Source organism: Hyposmocoma kahamanoa, unplaced genomic scaffold, assembly GCF_003589595.1.
Source record: "Hyposmocoma kahamanoa isolate Upper Pololo Valley unplaced genomic scaffold, ASM358959v1 66, whole genome shotgun sequence".
In the NCBI taxonomy this organism is placed as follows: Eukaryota; Metazoa; Arthropoda; class Insecta; order Lepidoptera; family Cosmopterigidae; genus Hyposmocoma; species Hyposmocoma kahamanoa.
In genome coordinates this window covers 4,730,581-4,754,724 of record NW_020653854.1, presented here as the reverse complement: position 1 = coordinate 4,754,724, position 24,144 = coordinate 4,730,581, and the positions used below count along the sequence as shown (strand labels likewise).

The 24,144-nt window shown below is 37.0% G+C and overlaps 1 protein-coding gene across 1 annotated transcript in view; it reads right to left on the bottom strand.

The window, feature by feature from the left end:
* Positions 1 to 1,915: 1,915 nt before the first annotated feature.
* The window catches only part of LOC113231977, a 153,305-nt gene continuing 131,076 nt past the window's right edge, over positions 1,916 to 24,144 (bottom strand). Inside the window, exons 2-7 of the mRNA XM_026466574.1 lie at positions 11,900 to 11,990; positions 11,120 to 11,297; positions 10,551 to 10,753; positions 10,188 to 10,391; positions 7,135 to 9,716; positions 1,916 to 3,705 (exon numbers count right to left, since the gene is read on the bottom strand). Coding sequence (XP_026322359.1) covers positions 2,216 to 3,705; positions 7,135 to 9,716; positions 10,188 to 10,391; positions 10,551 to 10,753; positions 11,120 to 11,297; positions 11,900 to 11,990 — 4,748 coding nt within the window. The 3' untranslated portion in view covers positions 1,916 to 2,215. The remainder of the gene's footprint in view (positions 3,706 to 7,134; positions 9,717 to 10,187; positions 10,392 to 10,550; positions 10,754 to 11,119; positions 11,298 to 11,899; positions 11,991 to 24,144) is intronic.

Sequence of the window (24,144 nt, the reverse complement as noted above, 5' to 3'; positions counted from 1 at the left end):
AATTGTAGCTAATAGTTACAGATAAAGACTAAAAGGTAGCAATGCTGAGTTACATTAGTTATTTTTATTTTGTGCTATTGTGCCAATACTGTAAATTTTTATATGTATAATTCGACTCATCCGTAGAACAAATATCTATGTGCAAGACTACTTATTCTCAGGACAGTATGTACATCTCGTTCGATCTTATTCGCTGTGAATGTCAGATCGACGGTTGTTTGGATTTTATAATTTAGAAACGAAATAAGATATATGTATAAATTGTCAAAACACCGTTACATAGGCCTTAGTTTGAATAACGAAATTATTCTCCAACGTACTTATTCACTTTTCGCTATATAATCACATCGGACTCTGTTCTTGTTCGCATTATTAAATTAAATAATAGACTATAAAATACGAATTATTTATGATTTGCATAAAGCGTGAATATGCTACTTACACTTGTTTGTAGTTTATAAGTTGTTCCGAGTATTTAAACATAAATTAACATTAACATAACATAAAAGTAACATTATTGAAAATACTTATTCTGGACGTAAATTATATCACAGGAAAATGTTTTTTTATGATATCAAGTGACGGGACGAACAAGTCGTGCACCTGATGGTAAGCTACACGCCTGTCCATAACAGTTGCAATGCCACATAGAGCTTTAAATTGCAAAGATCTGAGGCGCACTGCCCCAACGCCCGTCACTCTGAGGCATAAATTAACAAGTCCCATGTGCCTGTAATTTCACCAGCACCCTTACTTACCCTTCAAAACCGGAACACAGTAATGCTGACATTACTGCTTGGCGTCAGAAATAGTTAAGGTGGCAGTACTTCCCTGGATGAACTCTTTTACAAGGAGCTGTTGGTGACAAATAAAACTATCTGCACTGATTGTGACAAGTGACTTTAATATATTATCCCGCAGTGCCAACTTTTGATGACAATCATAGGGAAAGCTGCCTCGGTACTTGTACAATATTTTGTTCTGTTTGAGCTTCTTGAGCTTCTTTTATTATTGGCAATAAGGTCTGTGGTGGCGAAACTGGTCTATTTGAAAACAGAGTCACTACTAAGTCCGAGAGTAACAATAGCGATATTATTGCTGGGAGTACCCCGTTTAACACCAAACCTGAATTCTTATTAACTTTTTCGTACTGCATCAACTCATTGAAGACAAGTATTGACAAAGAGATTTCAAGTGCAGAACAAGTGACCAAAGCATAGATCTGTAAAAGCAAAGACGCTTGCTTGCCTCTTATACCGCCAATAACAAACGGTACGTAAAATATATAGATGGTAAATATAGACACTGGTGCAACGAGAGCATGTGATACCCCCAAAATCGGATTTGTTTCTACGTTAATCAAATCAGCTGTGTTAACAACGAGTGTGAAGAATCTGAGCTTCGTGGTACAGTGCTCTACACCCATCGAACTATCACTGATAGGATTATTCTTCATTGGTTTCCAGCAGGTGGAATCTTGTCAACGAAATTATAGTCTAGATAGTGGCGGAAGTTGTAAAACATTATAAATAAGTAACTCATACAATAAAGTTGCTGTAAGGTTTTTTTTTTATAAAACGGCACTCATATTTTTAGATTTAATTGAGCTTCGTGACGTTAGTGGATTGACATATTTGACGATAATCTTTTTTTCATCCTCTAAGCGAAAATCATAGGAAAAATGATTAAATCTACGATTAAAAAAGATATCCACGATAATCTATGCCTCATTGCTATGCCGCCACGTAAACTGCTTCTTGACGGGGACACCGAAAGAATAAAAGAACAAAGTTTATTCATTCAAAACATTTAATTAAAATTGTATTCCGAATAACTTAAAAAACTTTGAAAAAGTTCAAAACACTACTTACAAAGTACACATGTACTCAATAAATACTTAAGAATTACCTTTAAAACTATTCGTCTGTTTTCCAATACCATTCATTCATTCAACACAAACAAAATTGGCCCCCTTAGAGCAATGTAATACGATTTTGAGCTTAATACCATGAACATTAAGTAATTAAGTATATATAAAAAACTGATTATAATCGTACGACGACTTGTGCCATTAGACATGGCACTTCTAGCAAGAACAGACTAGATTAAAGCTTCTATTTATGTTACCTGCCTTATTTACATAATAATTATTATTGTAATTAATTACTTCAATTGAAAATGCATCCACGTTAAGCACCTCATAATTCAGAAACTATCATAAAGCTGTTTCTAATGTAGTTGGTGAAGTATTTCTCTTCTCTGGAGAAATTTTGCTTCGTAAACCTGACGGGCCAGCCGTCGATGTGTTTTTAAACGATGTAAACTTGGGAGGAGACGCTTCTGGTGGGCTATTAAAGAACTCTGCTCGCTTCGCTTGCATTATTTCTGATCTTGATAATCCAGTGTTTAAAGGAAATATACCTCTGTCAAACCGATCATCATGAAAATCTGTATCGGCTCCGAAATTTTTTTCCTTTATGGGAATGAGATTTCGTCGTGCTCCAAAATGTTGGTTCGTAACAATAGGAATGGTTTTTGACGGTGGGTTTGGAGAAGTGTCACGTTTTTCACCAGAGCTGTTTGATTCGTCCTCGTTATTCGCTTCAGGTATAGGGGTTGATAGGACATCTGATCTTGGACTGGCGAAGCGCCACTGAGATTTGGGTGATAATAGTATTTTAGGAGTGTTTTTATGATCTTTTATCAGTGCACTTGTTCTTCCCGGTGAAGCAGGCTGTGGATTGGTTTTTATGACTTTTCTATGCGTGTAGGTTTTTGGAGACCCACTTAGGTCCAGAATGTTAACTTGCGATCTATTGACAGCCGACGCCTGCGGCTGTGTTTTGTCTTTGGAAAGTTTTAGTTGTTCCACAGCAGATAACTTGCTGGTCATATTTTGTGGATTTAGGGTATTGAGTTTTACACTGTGTTGGAGTAGGAGTTTCTTAAAATCAAGTCTTGAAGTTTGAGGCACGGGTCCGTGTCTGTCAGCACAGGTTTCTTGTTTTTGTTGCGCGACTGCAGGGCCAGTTGCAAACATAGGCACATTTTGTTTATCAGCTGGTGACCAACTCATTCTAGACCTTGGGTCTCCCAGATACCCAGTTTCGGGATGACGTTGAGTCCCTTTCAAGTACAAAGAAGTTTCTGAACCGACCGGAGACAAACTAATGGAAGACAAAGCAGGGGATTCTGCTCTTTCAGCACTGTCTTTTATGTTCAATTTCTTCTTACTTTTGTGAATAACTGCGTAGAGTTCTTCATTGGTCATTGTTGACTTTACTGGAGATAACATTCTGGCGCTTAAGTCGACTACGCTGTCCTTGTTAGATGGAGTAGATGATTTGAAAGGCCCGGCAGTGCGAGGATCAATAGGAGATATCCTGATGGAATCTTCCTGGATCGTGACAGGCTGATCGGTTGGCATGAAAGGTTTTGTAGGATAATGAACTGTTTTTAAGTCCGTCAAAGGTTTTGGAACGGTTTGTTCAAAGGCGCTTCTTTTAGGAAGTGTCCAGAACTTTGGTTGCTCATTTTGTCGACTTGGGTTTTCATAATTCACAATTCCATGTCTACCGCGGAGGTGCGCAGTGTGATGCCTATGTAAGGTGGGGTTAATAGCGTTAAAGTCCACCGTTGGACGCTTTTGGACTAGATTTTGCGGTATGTTCAAGTAGGGGTTGTCAGCACTGGAATGTCGATAGTCTGAAATTATAAAAACAATGAATTAACCCTGTGTAGTTTAAAAGCATGCAATAACTAAGATATTGTGCTCTATTCTTAATAAGTATATTGGCGGCATAAAATATAAAGGGGCTAGATACAAATAAGGCCTATGTAACGTTAAAATACTGGTATTCCGATAATATCTAAACAAGTGAGGGAAATAATCCAGTATTTTCGAACGAAATGTTGTGAAAAATTGACAATTCGCAATATTATAAACATGCCGTGAAAAATCCCGGCTGTTGTAATGAACACGCGACACCTATGACGTAATCATTATTTAAAGTATAATACAGTATGCCTGATATATTTATGTACAGTAAATACAGTTTAAAGGCACAGGCGTTATTTGTATCAACAAGCTTAGATACAAAAGTTAAATATTCCATACTATTTATTATAGTAATATTCTGTACATGGAGTACATTACCTGCTGTAAGATGTTACAATAATAGTATAATAGGCAGAGAGAGGATCTCAGTCATCCTTAAATTTTCACTTTGTGTGTACTTTTTGTAACACCTTGTTGAAAAAAAAACTATCATAAGAAGCTATTCTAATATACAAAAATCATTCTGTACGTAACATCCAAGTGGTCCCAAAAGCTTATAGCTAGGTAATACAAATAATGCTCTATTAGATTAGTTACAACCGTGCAAATAATGAACACAAAGTACAGCTAAAACAGTGGTGGATACTTATTGCGAATTAGTATATAATACGTGATTTAATGGTGCATGGCATATTTTTCTATGTTTGACTATAATGGATTGTTAGTTATAAAATGAATGAATGAATTGACTCATTATTCAATTTATCTTTTTATTAGTATTTTTAACCGACTTCAAAAAAAGGAGGAGGTTCTCAATTAGTTTATTTGTATGTATGTTACGCGATAACTCCGGCGGCATTTGTGAACCGATTTTGATGATTCTTTTTTGTTGGAAGGAAGGTAACTTGATGTGGTGCCATTTAAATTCGAAGAAAATATTCCACCTCTGAGGTCGGCTCACTTTTGAGGTCGGTTTTTTAGTACTCTGTACTGTTTTGTTATATTTAAATAGCGTTGGTGTTAATCAATTTTCAGTTAATTCATGTCTATTTCCTTCAAGTCAAAATTCTTATTTAGTGGTAATTTGTTAGTAATTTTCCATGCATTTAAAATAATTGATCATGCCAAAAAAGCAACAAAACTTTACCTTTTGAGTTGTCGTTAAGGTGCGTTTGGAAGCTACCTTCTTCTGTGCAAGCGATGCAGGGAATGTGCAATTAAAAGGGTGGTGTCAACATTCTCAATGTTATGGACACAAAAGAAACACATCTTTGAAATGAAGTGTGTTATTCACAAATTAGTCATGTTATTCACAAGTTAGAAACTTTAAAGTTAATTATTTTTAGATGTTATGATCCCTGGGAATTATTATAAATTAACAATCGAATATATTTACAGTTTTTTCCTAATTATTAATGTGAAAATTCAACTCTGATACAAAACTTGGATAGTACAAGATTAATTTTTAGAGCATAACTTTAGCCCAGTGCAAGGTGAATGTATGAGTACAGTGAGAATGAAGTAGGAGTGGTAATGGTGGCTATTTTTAGCGCATTTTGCTTAATAAATTCAAAAATCCAACAAACATCGTTTGTCATCGTTTCTGATAGGATAAATGATTAGTAAACTTCGTTTAAGTAAAATGAACAGCTAAATCGACACCAAATATTAAATGAAAAGTGCGTTAATTGACAATAGTTGTATAATGGTATTATTTACAAAACGTAAGGAACACAGAATAACACACCATGCACTTACATAAGAAGTATATGAACCACTCGAAAGCTGTGTTGTCTGCGGTGAAGAAAGCCACCATGCATCAGTGATTCTTACAAATATACAACACACAACACATTGTAGAAATAATCAATGATTACAAAATTAATTTTGCAGTTCCATAACCAAATACAATGCCAATAATTTGTACTATATATCAAGTTGCTTTATTGAGGAGTTGAAACAGGCGAAAGCGTAAATAGTACATGACCACAAAAGTTGCCAAAGATATAATTTGCCGTCCCTCTTTTTTTTTGGGACCCCGGTCATAACTGCAGAATGATACTGACAGTAGTGAACGTGACCTATATTTAACTGCAAATATGTTTGTGATCATCAATTATTTTTGTCGATGAGTATTTACTGATACAAAACAAAACACAAACCATGTCGTAATAAGCTTAGAAATAAAATCTATCACAGAATAAGAAAATTCTACAAAATGTGGAAGACGAATTTTGCAGTCACATATATATTACAATGGACGGATTTAATTAAAGTTTTGGTACATACAAAGAAAAAAATCTAAATAAAATTTTAATTCTATCACTAACCTACTGGCAAGAAATAATAAATAAGCGTAAATATTCGAGCACACAGAAGTGTACTTGGAAGTCGGTAACATAGGAAATACAGTTTCTAGAATTTAAACAGGCTAGCTGTAAGCTATAAAAACCTCAAGTACAAATTTACTATGGAACCAGATACATTTCCCGAAAACGGAGAACTTAAACTATTTCTAAAAATTAAAATAAGTAAAGATTACCAAATTTCAGTACCGTACTCATTTTCCGAGATAGACAAAATCCTAGCTCTATGCATTGAACCATCGAAAGGTAAAGTGACTTTACTCGGCGAAAGAGGGCAAGATGGCGGAGAGTGTAAAATGCATACATCATCAGGGTCTGAATCTAATATTGCTGTAAGCATATCTAAAGAAGTATCTCGAGTGTCAGGTAATATTGCTACTGTATGGCGTTTAGATAACGGAGTGGTGAACGGACTTAATGTCAAGGCAGACAACTCTGCATCAAACTTATCATCGATACAGGACGTATCACTCTGCGTGCATTCACAATCATCAGATAGATTTAAGAAATCTCTATGATTCAGTTTTGGACTCACAGTAGGAGGATAATTAATTTCGTCACGCAGTAAATCTGCGGTAATTTCCGCTTGTATCATTTCCAAAGAGTCAACCTTTTTAGAACTCGTGAAACTTTCAAATTTAAGTAACTTTTTAATAGGCATCAAAGGTGAATTAGCTAATTTGTAACTGTCGCTCCGTTTAACTTTATTGTTTAAAGATTTTTCGAGATTATCTCCATTTACAACGTTTTGACTCAATAAGTCTCCATTACTATCACCATTGCATTTATTTGAGAACATCTTTAACACCTCAGCCGCTTTAATCCCTGGCCTATTAAACTCATGTTGAGACTTTTGTAACATAATGGGCGTTTGAAAATTTGGAACAAATGGAATAATTTCTCTGTAAGTATCATCTAAATGAGCATCTGTATTATTTAAGTTTACTTTATTAAAATTTTTCGTAATAGATTTTGAGCAAAGATTCTTACCTGCTAAATCGTCTTTCGTCGGTGACAAGCTGACGCCCTCCGCATCGTGTATATTTACGTAAGCCCCTGTCCTAGTTATAGCTTCTACAACCCTTGGCAGATCTTGATGATCTTGGGTATCATGTGGTTTAGTTACTACAGGTGTTGGACTGGATAACGTAGGTGTTTCAGTAATTGGAGTCGCAGTTATTATTGTACTAGGCTTTGGTGGTGGAAGAGTTATAAATTCGGTAGTCACAGGTCCATCAGGCACGATTGGCGCACGGATTATCATCTTTCCTAATTGTGGCGAAGTAGGTTTGCTTGAAGGCGGTGGAGGTTCGTAAGGGAAATCAGTCTCATCAACAACTCTTACAACATCAGCAGTCTCTCTTTGAATGACGGTGGTTGTAGGACAGATTTCTTGAACAAATGGTCCCGGTTCGAAAGTCGTGTGAGCTCCTTTGCGACGCTTCAACGTGTCCGAAGAATATATTACTTGGCCATGAGAGTCAAGGGTTACTTTGGCACCTTTTTTGTGTATCTCTTCTAATACTGGTGATGGTTTCTCATCCAAAGCATGTTCCAGGTAATCTTTAGTTTCACTTAGACAATTTGGCAATTCGTTGAGTGACACATATTCTGTGTCTGGAAGCTTTCCTGACAGTACAGTTTGAAGATTCTTTCGTATGACGTCATTGTTTCCATAAATTCCTCTATTCAGGCTTGCTTTCTGATTGTTGTTTTTAACATCTGCTATGGTGACGTAATCACCAGCGTCATAAATACTGTCGACAGGTTCAACTTCTTTTGGAGCTGGGGACTTTTTGATTGATAATTTGTGTGGAAGTACTCCTTTCAGTTTACACATTAGATTGTTCAGTGGTAGTAAAGATGATCTTAAATTCAATTGTGTGGATTTGCCAGTGGGTTTGGTTGTTTCTGTCGGACTTTTTACATCTTTGGGCTTTTCCTCAATGGGCAAATCTAACTTAGGACGACTGCCTGCCTTTTTAACTGCAGTTTCTAGTACAGTATCCTGCTGCTTGTTAGATTCAGAATCTTTATTGCTTGTTTCACTTTCGTCGTCTGAATTTGAAGGCGTAATCACACACATGGAAGGTATCCTCGAGCTGTTGATTGTAGTTTTGTATCTTATTCTTTCAATTCGGTCTGTGCCTTCTAAATCGGAGGATTCAGAATAATCCTGCTCTGACAAGCTGTTTTTTCCGTGAGCACTAGAAACAGAGTCTTCAATAGGTGAGCTAGAAGTATTGTGACCAGAATCTGGTGAACTAGTTCCTGTACTTTTCTTAGCGCTTTCCAAGTCAGTCTCAGTATGGATTTCAGCAACCGCGGTTATTTCTGAGTGATTGCCGACGTTACGCGTTATAGTGATGGTTGATGTGGGTGCACTGATTTCCGGTGAGGAAAGGTTGCAGACTTGTTTATCAGTATACGAACGCAGAGGGTATTTTAGGCTACTAAAAGGCGACTTTGAAAAAGAGGAGTTCAAGCTTCTGTCCAAGCTCGCGTTTGCACTTTGTATGCTGCTGCCTCTGCTTCTGTTAATTTTAGATAAGGAACTCTTTCTTTCCGGTACGATAGGACCAAGAGACCTGTCACTTCCGGCAGCCATGAGGGTTGTACAAACTGTACCAGCAGAACTTGTCGTTGTACTTGTGGATCCTTTACCAAACAATTCGTATTCATTTTCTGCAGTCATATTTTGACTATTAGATGAATTAGATAAAGCATTGCTCGTATGCATTGGAGTGCATGGAGATATTTCTTCTTCTTTTAAAGTTTTCAACCCTGAGTCCATATGGAAAGAAGTGTAATACCCTTCGGTGTCGCAGGAGAATTCAGAACTAGTCTCTAAATCTTCATGCAAGTCGTGAATTATGTCAGGTGTAAGTGTGCCTTCACTAGTGACGCTGCCTGAACCAGATGTATTGAGGAATTTTCTTCGACTGATGATTGAACTCGGTGGGCCGTGATGGAAGTTTAGGGAATTGTTAGAAGTGGCCGCTGAAGTTGTACTTTTAGGGGGTACTGTAGTAGTGGTTATTTCTGAACCTATACTAGTCCGCCCAGATTCGGAGCTGGCGGACCAATTTCCACTTGACGAATTTGGCTCGTCTTTGCCAATGCCAGATCGTCTTAAACGGCGCTGTGCCGATGTTCCTCGTAGTTTGACACCTATATTTATGGTCGCTGTTGTTTGCACTGCAGATGCTAGCGCTATGCTCTTTTCCGAAGAGGAATATGACGCGCATCTCTGATGCGTTCGACGATCTTCTTCGCTTTGCCGCTTCTTTCGCATCGTCACTGTCTCCTGTATTTGAGTATCTTCTGGTTTAGATGGAGATTTCGTGTCTTTGCTCTTTTCAGATTTCAAAATATCTTTACAACTATCTCTGCTGGCACTGGGCGATCGTCCAATCATACGTAACCTGTTCTTTCCCCATTGTTTTAACGTGTTGAAATGCCCTTTCTTTGTCACCGGATCGATTGGACTCTTCTTAAGCAAATCGCTAGAACGCGATCTGACGACAGTGTTATCTTCAATCTCTTCGGAAGCCGCGGCATTTGATGAATCGCTACGATAGAACAAACCAAGCAAAGCATTAGTCACACGCTAGAGGCAGTTCTATATTTGGAAGTCTGAAAAACATCGCTTAGTCTTGTAACAGCGGCGCTTTTCAAGATGTAATTAATAATCATGAAGCTAATGACAAATGGCACTATTAGTGTTCAAGTGCACAAACAACTGATTGTCCTTGTTTCTCAGCAGTATTAAAATGGAACATTAATTGTAAGAAAACAAGGACAGTCAATGTTAAACATAATGTATTCACAGAAGCACAAGATAGTATTATCAACAGGTTATGTGCTGAAGATTTTAATTGGAACATTTTTAAAGCTCCACACGTACAAGTACTGTGCTGAATGGTTATAATTAAATCGCTTTGGTAGATTACATTATCTATCTAATTGGCAAAGAAAAAATAACAAGTGAGAGATAATGTAACCTGTGCAAGTGAAGTGTAAGGTGCAGACTAGAAGCTTACCCAGCTATAGCCTCTCTAAGCTCTTTCTGATCAGTGCCCGATATGGTGTTGCGTCTTTTACCCCGGGGCTTTCTGGAGCGTGTTCTACGTTTCACCGTGTCGGTCTCACCCGCGCCGTTCTCGATGACGAGAGACTTCCGAGAGCTGCACATTCTGTCAAAGAACTTGCCAGATGTGTCGATCGCGACTAGTTCCGGTGGGAATCTGAAACATTGTTTAGGTGGACTTAGTGATAACAAGACTAAAGAAAATTAGAGTATCTAAAATTTTAGAGAAACAGCTTTTCATACACGACACATAAAATTTGAAATATATACATATGGCTGTTGGACTATATGTATATAGACTAATGAGGACACTTACTTGGAAGCGATGACACGTAGTTGCTCCTCGGGGCTGGGCAGTCTATGGTCAATTGGTTCATCGTCACCTGACCCACATTCCGACAATTCGTCAAGAGTTAGAGTGACTCCGCTGGATATTCTCATTGAGGCATCTGGTAAAGCCGTCACGTCTCCTATGGCCTCCTTCGATGTCCATTTCCGGAGATGCTCAACTACGGATGGCTGGAAACAATTAGATTTTTATTTTTAGAATACTAATCCTGCATAATCACGATTTTGAGTTCTGAGTAGCACTTATTGTTTATTTGTTTTAAAACATTGTTTCAGAAGTGAGTAGCAACGGCGTTAGACCTGTTTACAGAAAAAATGCTCAGAAAGTTTTGAAAGTTCAATCTCCTTGCACCAAAATGAACTATAACAGAAACAACACGCCCACAATATTGAAATAATTTTTATTGGGATAGATAAGAAACTTGATTTACCATAGTAAATGCAAGTTACACACGATGAACGATTTATTGGTACGAGACGTGAAGATAATCCGAATTGGTTTCTTTAACGACATTGGACCAATTTCGATATACTTACAATATGAGTCTCAATTTCAACGTCAACCTTCTGATAGAGACGTCTTCTTTTGGTGCTTAAAATAGGCGTACATAGAAGATACGGGGAATGTTGAGCGTCTCTTCGTAGTTGGTCCAGTATTGAATTCGATAGACGGTCGGAGCACGCTTTCTCGTACATGTTTCTGAGGCATGGTGGTCTGAAAGATTTAATTATTTATGATGGATTAGACATTTCTCATTTTGATAGATTTCTGGGAAAGGTCTAGTATCACAATAACAATGTTACAGATTAGATTTATCTGCATTTCAGCGCTCATATTCACTTGAATATGAGCGCTGAAATGCAGATAAATACAAATACAGAGTAACTTTACTCTGTCTATAATCGTGGCCAAATTTCATTAACAAGATATTATTTCCGGCTTTTGATTGTTGACTAGAACCAAATGTCAGATTACGCACAAAATTATTTTTGTTGACTTGGCTTTATAATTCTACCTCGCAACCATTTCATGCTGTCCTTAAATACATGGAAGCATGTTCAATATTAAGTTTGTACCAGTCGACTAACAAAACAAATAGCTAGTAACTACTAGCTATTTGTTTGCATTTTTATTTGATTTCTTTCTTTTTGTTTGCTTGTTTTGTTACCGTTAATTCTAATTTTTGTTTGTTTTTCTTGTGTTTTGCTATCTTTATTGTTTCATATCGTTGTATGTCCTTGTGGCAATACACTATCTATCTATGTATCTAGATTACTTGATCTACTAACCCAATTACAAAGCATGAAGATACTTGCCTGGTATCAGCAGTGAAGAGGTTCTTTTTGAGAGGATTGCTCACCGTGTAGTGGACTTTGCGCACCGCAAAATCTGACAGGCTCCCCTCCGCTGCAGCAAACAAACAATTTGTCATTCAATATTGCAAACAAAAATCAACGCATGTTCCTATTAATTAAAAATGCAAGACTTTTATTAATGCCATGTTTCCTATCCGAGTAGCTCAAAGAGGGTTATACTCGTAACTCAATGGTCGGAAAAACATTGAACGAAGATAGTAGACATTAGTACAAGTTGTTCTGCGGGTTTGAATGTGAAACGTACAAATAGCCGGTCATTATTCACCGCCCCAGGTTATCGGGACTAATTGCTTCAATCTGGGCGATGCATCACTTTGTGAACACCATTGTTTCGAGATAGTTGTACTTTAAGAACTCTTGAGACTTGATTACGGGGAACAGGTGAATAATTGGTGAAGGAATACTGTTTATTTGAGCAATCTTTCGACGCCAGAAACCACAAACTTCGCTTACATGCAGTCGCGCACACATTTATGAAAAGGTACGATCAGTAGTGAGTATTTTTGTGATTTTTATGTTGTCAGAAAAATAAATTCAATTCGATTGGTAATAGTCGGAAGAAACTTTCTATAGGAACTCTCATTGACACGATTATTTTTCTGTTTAAAAAAAGTATTAACGTTTGTATGTAACTCAAAAATCGACTTCAGTCTCTCTGTAATTGGCTTGTGTATCAAAATTATATTCATGGTTGGTCTTAAGTTCGTACATATTGTAACACACATGTTTATGTTCCTGCCAATAAATAAATAAATTGTATTCATCTGTAATAGGCTTGGGTATCCGAATTATGTTCATGATTGGTGTTACATAGATAAGACACGTAATGCACATGTAAAAATAAACTGCCTTCGTGGCCGAACGGTTACCATGCCGCAGATTGCCACGCAGAGGTCCTGGATTCGATTCCCAGGCCGGAAGAAGTACGTGTATGGCCTACATTTATTTCTCTCGCGAGTTTGGGTGTCGTTTGTGGTTGTCTATGTGTGTGTCCATGGCACCCGCGACTCAGGGTTTTCCTAGTGCGGGGCTATGAGTATGTTGCGTTATTATTATTATTAAGTTGATGTTCCTGTCACTAAATAAACAAATAAATGACAGATAATGATGGCCTGAAAAAAAATCAATTGCAGATAATAACTTCAATTTCAAATTCATAATTCATTGATAGTCGTGGTCGTGTCGAACGATCGTGACGTCTCGTGACCATAGATTTCTATATCTATGCTCGTGACCCAATACATTTAGGTTTCTAATTGCAGACTGCAGGAAATGATAGAGCCGCATGATTAACTGCCTGCGATTGAGGGTAGTATTGTAATGCTGACATTATTAATTTTGATTAATATATTAGTAACTACCTATATAATTTGACACGCCCCTATTTTACTAGCCTGTATAACTTTAGTCAAAAAGAATTAAACGCTGTGTTTATTCAGTCGGTTGAAAATTATAATGTAAAAATTAAATTTAAAACGTTGGAAGAAGTCCCTTTACGTGATAAGCTCGCATTGTACATTAACGTTATAAATTGTTGCTTAAAATTTGTAATGTGTTTTGTTGTACAATAAAGTGTTTACATACATACATACGTAATTCTGATTTGCATTTCTCTATAACCTGTTGGGATTAATAGACATTCAAATAACTCGTGAAAGACCTACTCTGCTGACATCAATACAGAGACTTTAAAAATGACTCACTAACTGAACTTCGACACACGCTACTCCGACAACATGTTACATCGACATGATTTTACTCAGACATTACGTTACTTCGACAATATGTTACTTCGACATTACTTTACTCAGACACTACGCTACTCCGACAACATGTTACATCGACATGATTTTACTCCGACACTACGCGACTTTGACAACACAGACGAGATATTTCTAAAAAAAATCTCTGTACTCAGATAAGAAAAATCATTATTAGAAACCCATGTGGGAAATGGTTTCTTATTATATATCGATCAATATAAAAAAAACAAAATTATACAATCGAAAAATTATTTTATTAGTTATAAAAATTATTTTATTAGTTATTAAACTGCCTCCGTGGCCGAACGGTTACCATGCCGGACTGCCACGCAGAGGTCCCAGGTTCGATTCCCGGGCCGGGCGAAATATTTGTATGACCTACATTTATTTCTCTCGTGAGTTTGGGTGTAATTTGTGGTTGTCTATGTGTGTGTCCATGGCACCCGCGACACAGGGTTTCCTTAGTGCGGGGCTATGTTGAGTGTGTGCGTTATTATTATTATAAATTGTAACAAAAAACTATTAAATAAAATATAAATTTTTACTACACTATTTCATGTATGTAAGTAAGTGAAATTTTTTTCATTTTCATTGTAAGAAAGTCATTTTAATTGACGTTTGTCAGTCTGTCTATGAGGTCAGTCTACTGGTCATTCGCGGAGTCTACATGCTACAGTCACATAATATACAAAAATTTTAAATATGACAATTCAGATACTGTTCTCTACATCTATTATTTACTACAAAGTGGGAAGCAAGCGAGAACTTGGACGACTCAGAACAAGGTAATATAATGGACTTAAAACAAATTAGTGGCACGTCGTCGTATAGGGAGTTAAAAGAAAAACTTTACACAGCTTTAGCACAGAATGGCGTTTATTATTACACAGATAATAGTTTAACTTTAAGAGCCTCTAATTTACTCTAATCTTGATGGCAAGTGTTGTTACATTGCACTCTTAAATAATGCCTATTCACTTTCACCTAGCAAAAGGCTTTCAGGGACTAAGTCTGCAGGTAGAGATATCCATAGCCGTTTGCCATTTGTGCGAATCTTTGAAATATTCGCAACAATCCACCCCATTGGTGGAGCGGTGGTTAGTCCCCTGATGATGGAAAGGGGAAGGCGGAATTAAATCGGTGTAATACTATTGCACAGTCTCCGTGATTTACCCTGTGGAATACCGATATGCAGGCAGCTTTACGGTGGTGTTAAAGGCTCTGCAGCTTCGCCTCTACTACATCCCGAGTCATCTATAAGCCTCTTGACACGCTTCAACTGAATTCAAGGTCGTCAGTTGGTATTTAGCAGAACATTCCCATAAATGGCAGCAATGCTCACAATCACAACCAACATTATGTTATGCTTGGTACAGTTGAAGCAACTGTCCCAGTGTGAAGTAACGTCAATTCCCGGCACCCTGAGACATAACGTTGACAAGTCCCTTGTGCCTGTAATTTTATCACCGCAACATCAAAGCCAGAACGCAGCAATGCTCACATTACTGCTTGGCGGGAGAAATAGTCACGGTAGCAGTACTTCCCTGGACTCTTTCACATAGAGCTCTAATGCTATTGAATCATATTCTAAACTTTAACTCCAGCAACTACCTCGAGCAACGCATTAGCCTATGCTAATGGCTATCCATACAAAAGGGGAACGCTTCCAGCATCTTGGGCACCTTGCCGCGAGGACCCAATTTTATTCATATAATTTTATCCTAGTGTTAGTTTCTAGTAAGTAAGTTAAGCTTTTATTGTATTTTACCTGTATATTTTACCTTATTGTATAATAAATAAGTACTCCCTTTCCGGTGCCGTTAACTTTAACTCCTATATTTAACTACGCACAAAGTAATCTCATAACTACGCTACGTGCTGAATTTATTGAGTTACCTTTATAAAAGGACTTAGGACGTAAGGCAGCGAGCTGTTAATAAAACTTGAGACGTTTTTATAAATCTCTAACTTGCAAGCAATAAAGACTAACAAGGCCAATAAAAAAGCAAGCAGACCTTAAGGCATGTTCCATCATCAAAACGGCAATAAATAAATACTTTTAGTCGTAAAATTAAGAATAGTCATAAATTCTAATTGCTACTTCATAGTGCTTTTTAAACGGCCAACTAGGGAAACGGACTGTATAAAACGCTTTAATAAACGAATTGAAACAAATGCAACTATTTCATTATTGTTATTTTTTATTTAAATAAATAAATTGATTAAATAATAATGTAGATTTTTTTTTTCATTTATTATTTTGTATTCTTTTAGTTTTAATATCACACATGCATGTATCTTAATTGAACCAAATAGAATTAGGAAATGAAACTATTTTTCCGGATTTAAATCGCGTATATTTGTTTTTTCAAACAAACCAAACGTTTCGGGCCCTTTACAGGTACCATGGTCACGGTTGAAATAGTTTCATTTCCTATGTGTAACAATCGCGAAAACCTAATAACTCAATACAAATAGAATATTTTGGATTTATTTACCAGCTGAATAATGTGTATTGTATAATTGGCTTAAAAGTAAAAATTATAATGTCATGTTCCCCTTGTTGTACTATGAATACCAGACTAACGAAATAAATTGCGGGGGTTCGGTAGTGATCCCGTTTGTCTATGCAGCACCAATTTAGTACACAGTTCGTTTTCAAAATGCGTCCTTTCGGGATTTGAATCTGACACTCCTTCATAGTTAACTGCTGGTCCGATAAGATTGTAAAATTCTTCCTTACTTTTTTCTTCAGTCACACTGTAGTATTTACAGTATTTATTGACTTATTAGCGAGCGGCATAACTTACGTGTCAAGGTTGGAGTGTTCTTGACATAGCTTTATGCCGCCACAGGAAATCGAACCATCGACCTTTCACTTGAGAAGCGAGAATGCTAACATTAGGTATATTATAAAGATAGAATTGGAAATTAACCTATTTTTTCGGACCTAACCACAGACATACATATATCTAGATGGACGCCGCAAGTACAGCAATTTCTATGAAAACCGCGCGTGCCACATTTTATGTATCCACCATGACGTTACAAGAACTATTTAGTGATGGGTAACCTCCTTCCGCGCTAAATCGATTGATTGAACGGAATACACGTATTCCATTCAGTTAATCGATTCAAGTATTCGTTGATTACAGGTAGTCGTCAAATATTAATATAGTAGAAAAATACCAAAAGAAGATACTATAACTGTCCTTTATTACAAGTTGTTTTAAAAAAATTTTGATTACTTATAAATTTAAACGTCATATATTAGATAGGAAATGAAACTATTTTTCCGCATTTCAATCGCGTATATTTCTTTTCTCAAAGAAACCGACGTTTCGGGCCCTTTACGGGTCCCATGGTCACGGTTGATTGCAGTCAACAAATATACGCGATTTAAATCCGGAAAAATAGTTTCATTTCCTATGTTTAACGATCGCGAAAACCTAAGAACTCGATATTCATATACCTACTAGAATTATTGTCGTTGAAATAAAATAAACTTATTATATAACCGTCTTTTTGTAATAGAATATCTTATCGATTGACTTAAATAATGAAAACGCACGTCAATATATGAACTTGCAACTGCCTTAATTAAATTTACTAGATGGTTTTCCGTCGGTGATTTATCAAATTGGTGAATGGCAAGACAACTGAAAATGTTACTGCTGACAAAATATCGTAAAATCTTTATATATTCTTAAAAGGTTTACTTAATGTCGGCCTCGTGTAAAGTTTTTGTGATTTCGTCATGATTTCTCGGATTTCTAACTGTGCTACTCTGCATATTTGGATAGCATCTTTGGTGGGATAGACTAGACCACCTTCGTCCTTGAAAGCAACGAACTCATACGTATGACCAACTCCAGGTTTTTGTAAATTACAATCAAAATATTTTTTGTATTACTCGTACTACATATCCGGCGATGTATGTAATTATTTGCTCACTATATTCGGACATTCGCAGGCAACATGCAGCAAAAATTATCGAAATTACAGATACTACTGATAACAGATACTATAAAACTGAAAAAAAAAACGAACCATTACTAAACGTTATAACAAAAGAGTTATAGAATATTTTTATAATACTGCTAAAGTCATAATAATTTTCGTCCTTTAGTTTTCAAAATCGATCAGAATCGAGAACAGTGTTGCCTAACATATCATAACTAAATATTAAATTTGGCCAAAAGAATGTACAAGCGGCCGTACCACGAAACTGAATGCATTATACAAAAGTACGTTCGTTCGATATTCATGGCGTATTAACAAAGGATCAAAAATATATCGCACCAAGTAAAAGCCGCAATGTATTACAAATATGAGGCATACACTGAGTTGCATATTTGTTTTCACGATATTCATACAAAACCAAAATAATTGTTTTTAAAATAAACTTGCCCGTGGAAGGAAACGTCCCTGTTTACACGTTTACCCACAGTTATGGTGCTTTTGCAGTTTATAATGGCACAATTATGCATTTTTCGCGTTTTCGACTGGTGTTTATTCACGATAACGGTCGAGCGCGTTCTGAAGTGTAGCAGCGGCAAGTAAGTGATATTCACTTACTTTGGGCACGTGAAGTACGTCCACTTGCGGCGTCTATCTAGATATATGTCTGTGGATCTAACCAACCCGACGTTATATAGAACAAAGCTCACAGACTGTTTTTGAGTATAAAATTTTAAACATGGCGTTTATCTTAGCTTTATTATATCTTAAAATCCTAAGTATTTATTACATGTTAAAATTTACGATGTATAATTTACATACGGCCCGTGGTCACCATACATTCCAGTCGGGCATTGGCAAGTCGTATAAATTACTACTGCAGAGAACGTACCCGTTTTATACTAACTTGGGAGGCATACTTTGGAGTTACATATACAAATCTTTGTTGATGTAAGGCTTGATTTATGTGTTATTCTCTAGCGCACGCCATGATCAATACTGCCCACTGCTAGGCCTAGATCACCTTCAAGAAGAGTGTTTTGTCCGCTAAATTACGAATAAATTAATCGCTTTTTTTCTCAGAGTTGTACTACTCTATGTAAAAAGTACCAGGAATTTATACATTTGTAATATGTTACGAGACGAAGTAACATTTTTTATACAAATATTGTACGAGGTCGCTAGCGAGAACTGTCATTACTGTGACTCATACTAGACTCATAGTAGAGGTACCGGACGCCCAGCATACCTATATACCGACCTGTTTTTTTTTCTGTAAGTTAGTAACACTGTGTTTAGAGTTCCCACGCAACATTTGAGCGCTATCTGTACCTCAGTTTCATTACAGTTGCTGACTTTTTATTTCATTATTTTCAGTGTCCGCGATTTTATTCAAAAAGATCGTCGAAAGCAGGTTGCTCCAGACATGATTTCCTGAACTTTTTCGGATCCACCTACATGAAACGACTAATAACTGGTGATGAGACATTGGGTGTTAGAGGATGAAAGTCTAAGGTATGAGTACGACATTCAAACAAGTCAAGTCTTCAGAATGGCACTTCGAAAACGAGGCGAAAAAAACGCTCGAAAATAAAAAAAATATGCAGATGGTATCTTCGATTCGATCTGTCACGGTGTAGTGCACTATGAATTTCTTCCAGAGCGAGTAACGGTGTAAATAATTTTATTTAGGTGAATATCCACGCTATGCGCAATAGGATTTGTGGGGATAACAATTCATGAATTTTGTATCATGACAAAGCACCATCCCACAAAGGCATCATTGTGTTATTTATTCTGCAAGAGTTTTTAGCCAAAAACTCGACGAATGTTATCGACCAACCACCGTACTCACTGGCTCCGTCTGACTTTTTTCTATTCCCGAAACTAAAATTACCACTACGAGGAAGGCGTTTCGAGTCCATTGCAGATATAAAAGAAATTCGCTAAAGGAGTTGAAGACCATACCTCAATTAGCTTACGAAACATATAGGTATGGAGGGCTGGGTCAAGTGCTAGCGTAGCTGTATTGCAAGCTATAAGACCATTCTGAGGCGACAAAATAAAATTTGACGAAGAAATTACTTTTTTATTTTTATTGTACAATTCCCTGTACTTTTAACACAGAATGTATGAAAACATATTTTATTAAATTGGTAAAAAAATGCATGACTAAAAGAAATTATCTTTTAAATATCAGGAAAGATACCAAAATTAAGAAATAGGAACAGGGAAGCACAGAATTACAACTATCTGAAACTGGCAACAAAATCAATTCAAAAACACCTTGTTCACCCGGAAGATTTAAAAAAAACTGCAGGGAATTTTGCGCGCAATGCCCAGGAATCGGACTATAAAATGATTAAAGAACTTGAGCTGTTTTTGAGTGTTTGAATATCATGCACGACTAACGCACGATTCTCTTAAAACAACTCGAGTCGTTGAGTCTGTTAGTACAATGATTGAGTCTTATTAATTTAAGAGCACCTGTCGTAGATAATTTAAGAGTCGAGTCCTGTAAAATGGAGTCGAGTCATTTTAACAGGCCTTATCCATCACTAATTCTGATACCCCGGTCCAATGCCGTCATGTGATAATTTTAGCCGATAGAAAGCTCGGTCTAAAAATCAGTCAGAAATTTAGCACAGTGGAATATAGTTGTGTAGGTAATAGTAGGTATAAAAATAAGTATTTTGGTTTGGGTCACTATTCTTCAATAGCAGCGATGTACACTTTTATTCATATGCCTGTTTATTTACCAATGCCTAACACAATAAAGGTATAATTATACAACTGCACATGCTAGTAGGTGCTGTTGGTATTTGCGTTATAAATATAAAACAAAAGGCAAGTTCACTTATCACATTCAATTCCCAACTGAATGGAGCCTGCGCAGGAAACGAGTTCCATATAAACTGATAGTAAGATTGAATAGTATCGCAATAAGAAACACAAGAGGGACCCATTGTGAGGCGGCCTTGGGCCTCGCTCCTCGAGGGACGCACGCGCAGCTCTGTGGGTGGCGGGATACCTGCCGCACACTGCTGTACGTATCCATAGATTTAACGAAAAGATGACCTAAAGGTGAGAATTGGGTTTGTACTGGACAAGTTTATTGATAAATCGATATGTTATGTATCGAAGAGTGTGCGCAGGAACTTTACGATTCAGTTCCATCCTTACCGCTTTACTCCTTCAGTCGACTAGAAAGTCCGTAGTACGAAACGGTTTTCTTTCTCCTTCCTAAGAGCTGTCACACGCAGCGTTTCGTTGGCGGCATTGCGACGACATTGCGTCGACAGTGCAAAACAATAAATACAGTAGCGTGACACGTGTGCCAACAGTTCGCGGAGTTCCGCAAACTTGAGCTCAGTCCGCCATTTTGGCTTTGTATGTTATGGTCGTGTCACATAACCTCGCGTAAGGTTTTGCGAGGTTTCGACTATCGTACAAAAAAATACCTCATTTCACTACTGAGTGGGACCACTTGTAATATTGTCTATGATGGTGTTTCGTATCATTAAGTCTTATTTTATTTAATTTTAATAAATTTTAAATTTTCTGTTCATTGTAATCGTTTAAACTTTATACCGTTGCAATATGTTCGTTTCTTTTTTGGAGAACTTAGTAAACATCTCGAATTCGTCGTTGTTCAGCTGTTAACCGGTAGATGGCAGCAGATTGACTGAAATTTAAATATAAAATCAAAACGTCGATAACTTACAACAATATATATTGATGGTATTGAATTTTCAACGATGTGCCAACAAAAATTATATTAAAAAAAATAATTATATTAATAGTACGGAGTTTGTTATTTCTTTTTTAATTTGAAACCACTACCAATAATTACCAAGATTTCATAATGTTTCAAATTATGAATCGATGATTAAGGCACTTCCATTGTTTTTTTCTTCCGTGGTCGTATTACATACAAATTAGAACGACATGCCACACGGGGAGGGTGGGGGTTAAGAAAATCTTAGAAACAATGGTTTTAAAAAGTACTTTCCTAATAGTAGTCTTTCAGGACGCACTTCAAAGCATGGCGGGCTGCAAGTTGAGTATGGTTGGTCTACAAGAATCATTTACATTTTCTAATGGGCAATAATTTCGCAATCGCATTTTCATCACTTTCTCTTTACTTTTTCCCGATAAAGTTAAGTGAAATGATGATGATGATGTGATAAAAGATTATTCATGCGCAGAGCGCTCCACTTGTGCACTCAAGAGCACGTCAAGTTTGACACTTTGTACTTTGGACTTTTCATAGGGCATAGAGTTGGATTTAAGTCTTAAGTGTCAAGTCGTGATGTGCTCTTGACCCTGCACCATTAAAATGATCAAAAAGTGTACGCCGATATAACAAGCATACCAAACCTTTAGCAATAGGAATGTTGTGATATGGTCACTACTATATAATGATCACTAATACTCCGGTGGGCGCGGTTATATACTTACATACACGACTAATTAATTATGTTGATACCTCCTACATATGTCGTTGTAAGTCAAAATACCATTTTTATTGCTTATTAACTTAGATAATCTCCTTTTTTTATGTATATTATGTATAAGTTCCATGTTTGAAAGTAAATATAACACTTATTGCTAGCTAACTTCTTTCTTTTTTTGAATTTAGAATTTCATTATTTAATTACAGGAAAATCTGTCATAAAGAAATCGTTTTGAACATATCTCCGCTCTTTCGCACAAAAACCTTTTCTGAATTCAGTTCGTATCTCAAAGGTGAACGCTACACGGCACAAATTATTCGATACCGGTTTTCATTGATTGGATACACATTCCAATAGGTCACGGAATCCAGTGATAGATTCGATGGTTCCCAAAACCGAATACTCGAGGGCCTGTCATTCGCGTACGAGTCAATTTTCAAGTTTCATAAGCGCTGTGGTTATTCAAATACTTGAACGAATACGATGTGTTGAACACCTTTTACATTTTGACATTGTTAAAGTTGTCTAATATTCAATTGGAAATAGTTCCCGTTTAATGTTTGAAGGTGCTAGTGAAATTACAGGGACACGGGACTTGTCAACTTATGTCTCAGGGTGACGGGCGCAGTGGTAGTGCCCCTCAATCTTTGTAATTTAAAGCTCTTAGTGGCACTGTAACTGTTATAGATAGGCGTGTAGCTTACCACCAGGCGCACGACTTGTTCGTCCCGTCACTTGAAGTTATAAAAAAAATATTATGTCCCACTGCTGGGCAAAGGTCTCCCCCAAAATCCTCCTAATTTTTTATCTAGAATTACTATTGTCAATACATACAGACAATAGTAGTGCTAGAAAGGCTAGGAGGATTTTGGGGGAGACCTTTGCCCAGTAATAGGTTAATAAAAAAATATTAATACAAAGATAGAACACAAATGTTCATTCCATTCTGCTGGACTCGAACTAGCGCCTTCACTTTCATAGGTTTCTCCCAGATCGGAGAGCGTCATCGACGGTATGGTATTTTATGTATAGTTTAACTCCTCATTGATTACCTGGTTAGGTACAGAAGGACTCGGCAGAATCTAACAAGTATCCGTACATTGTTATAAGCCGAGTTCATTATAGTATGAACTGTGATAAAAGCAATGCGTATTATTCGCTTGCGGCAAGGTCCAGTGGGGTCACGACTTTGAGAAGCACTCGCAAGGGCGGCCGTTACCAGGCACATGAGAACTGGTTTTGTACTATCGCCATAAGTGATGGGGAAAATGGGATTTGTTGACGTCAGAAGTTACATAGTGCTTTAGAGATTTCATAATTCAAGGTGTTCGTTTCTCTCCTCACTACTTGCCGCATCTGGGCGTCTACTCCTGTTCTCCGTCCCACATCCATCTGAAACAGTTACTATCAAATAAGTAATAATCGATCAAATCAAAAGGCCTCAAGTATAAAGCTTCACTGGCATTAATTGTCAGTAATTGTTTTCGGATGTCGGACCCCCTCACCATTCTTAACAACGTAAGATGTACCGACCTCAAACTCAACTCAACCTCAAATAAGTAACCACACTTAGGTTACACAAGTCCACTATTAGCGATGCAATCGCGCGTTTGTATCTATGAATAGCGCATTTGTATCGCGTTTGCCTCGCTGCTTGAAGAAGCGCGTGTGTGTAAAGATAGAAAATTAGCTACTGCATCGCGTTTGAATCGCTGCTATAAGTCGCCGAGTGTAACCGCCCTTACTCGCATTAATCATCCTATTTAAGAGCCAGGGCTCTTGTCGATGTAGGCTCCTCCAATCCTTACGGTTCATAGCCACTTACATGACCTCTTTATAGTACGCTCACTTTGACGTTCTGCTTAAATCGTTCGTTTTACGCCATCATCCTCTCTTTCTCTTTCTTTCTACCTCTTCTATTATAACTCTCGTAAATTTGTCACTATGTAACAAATGTACAAAAATGTGCTTTCTAGACTAGCGGCTTATCTCAGAAACACCTAAT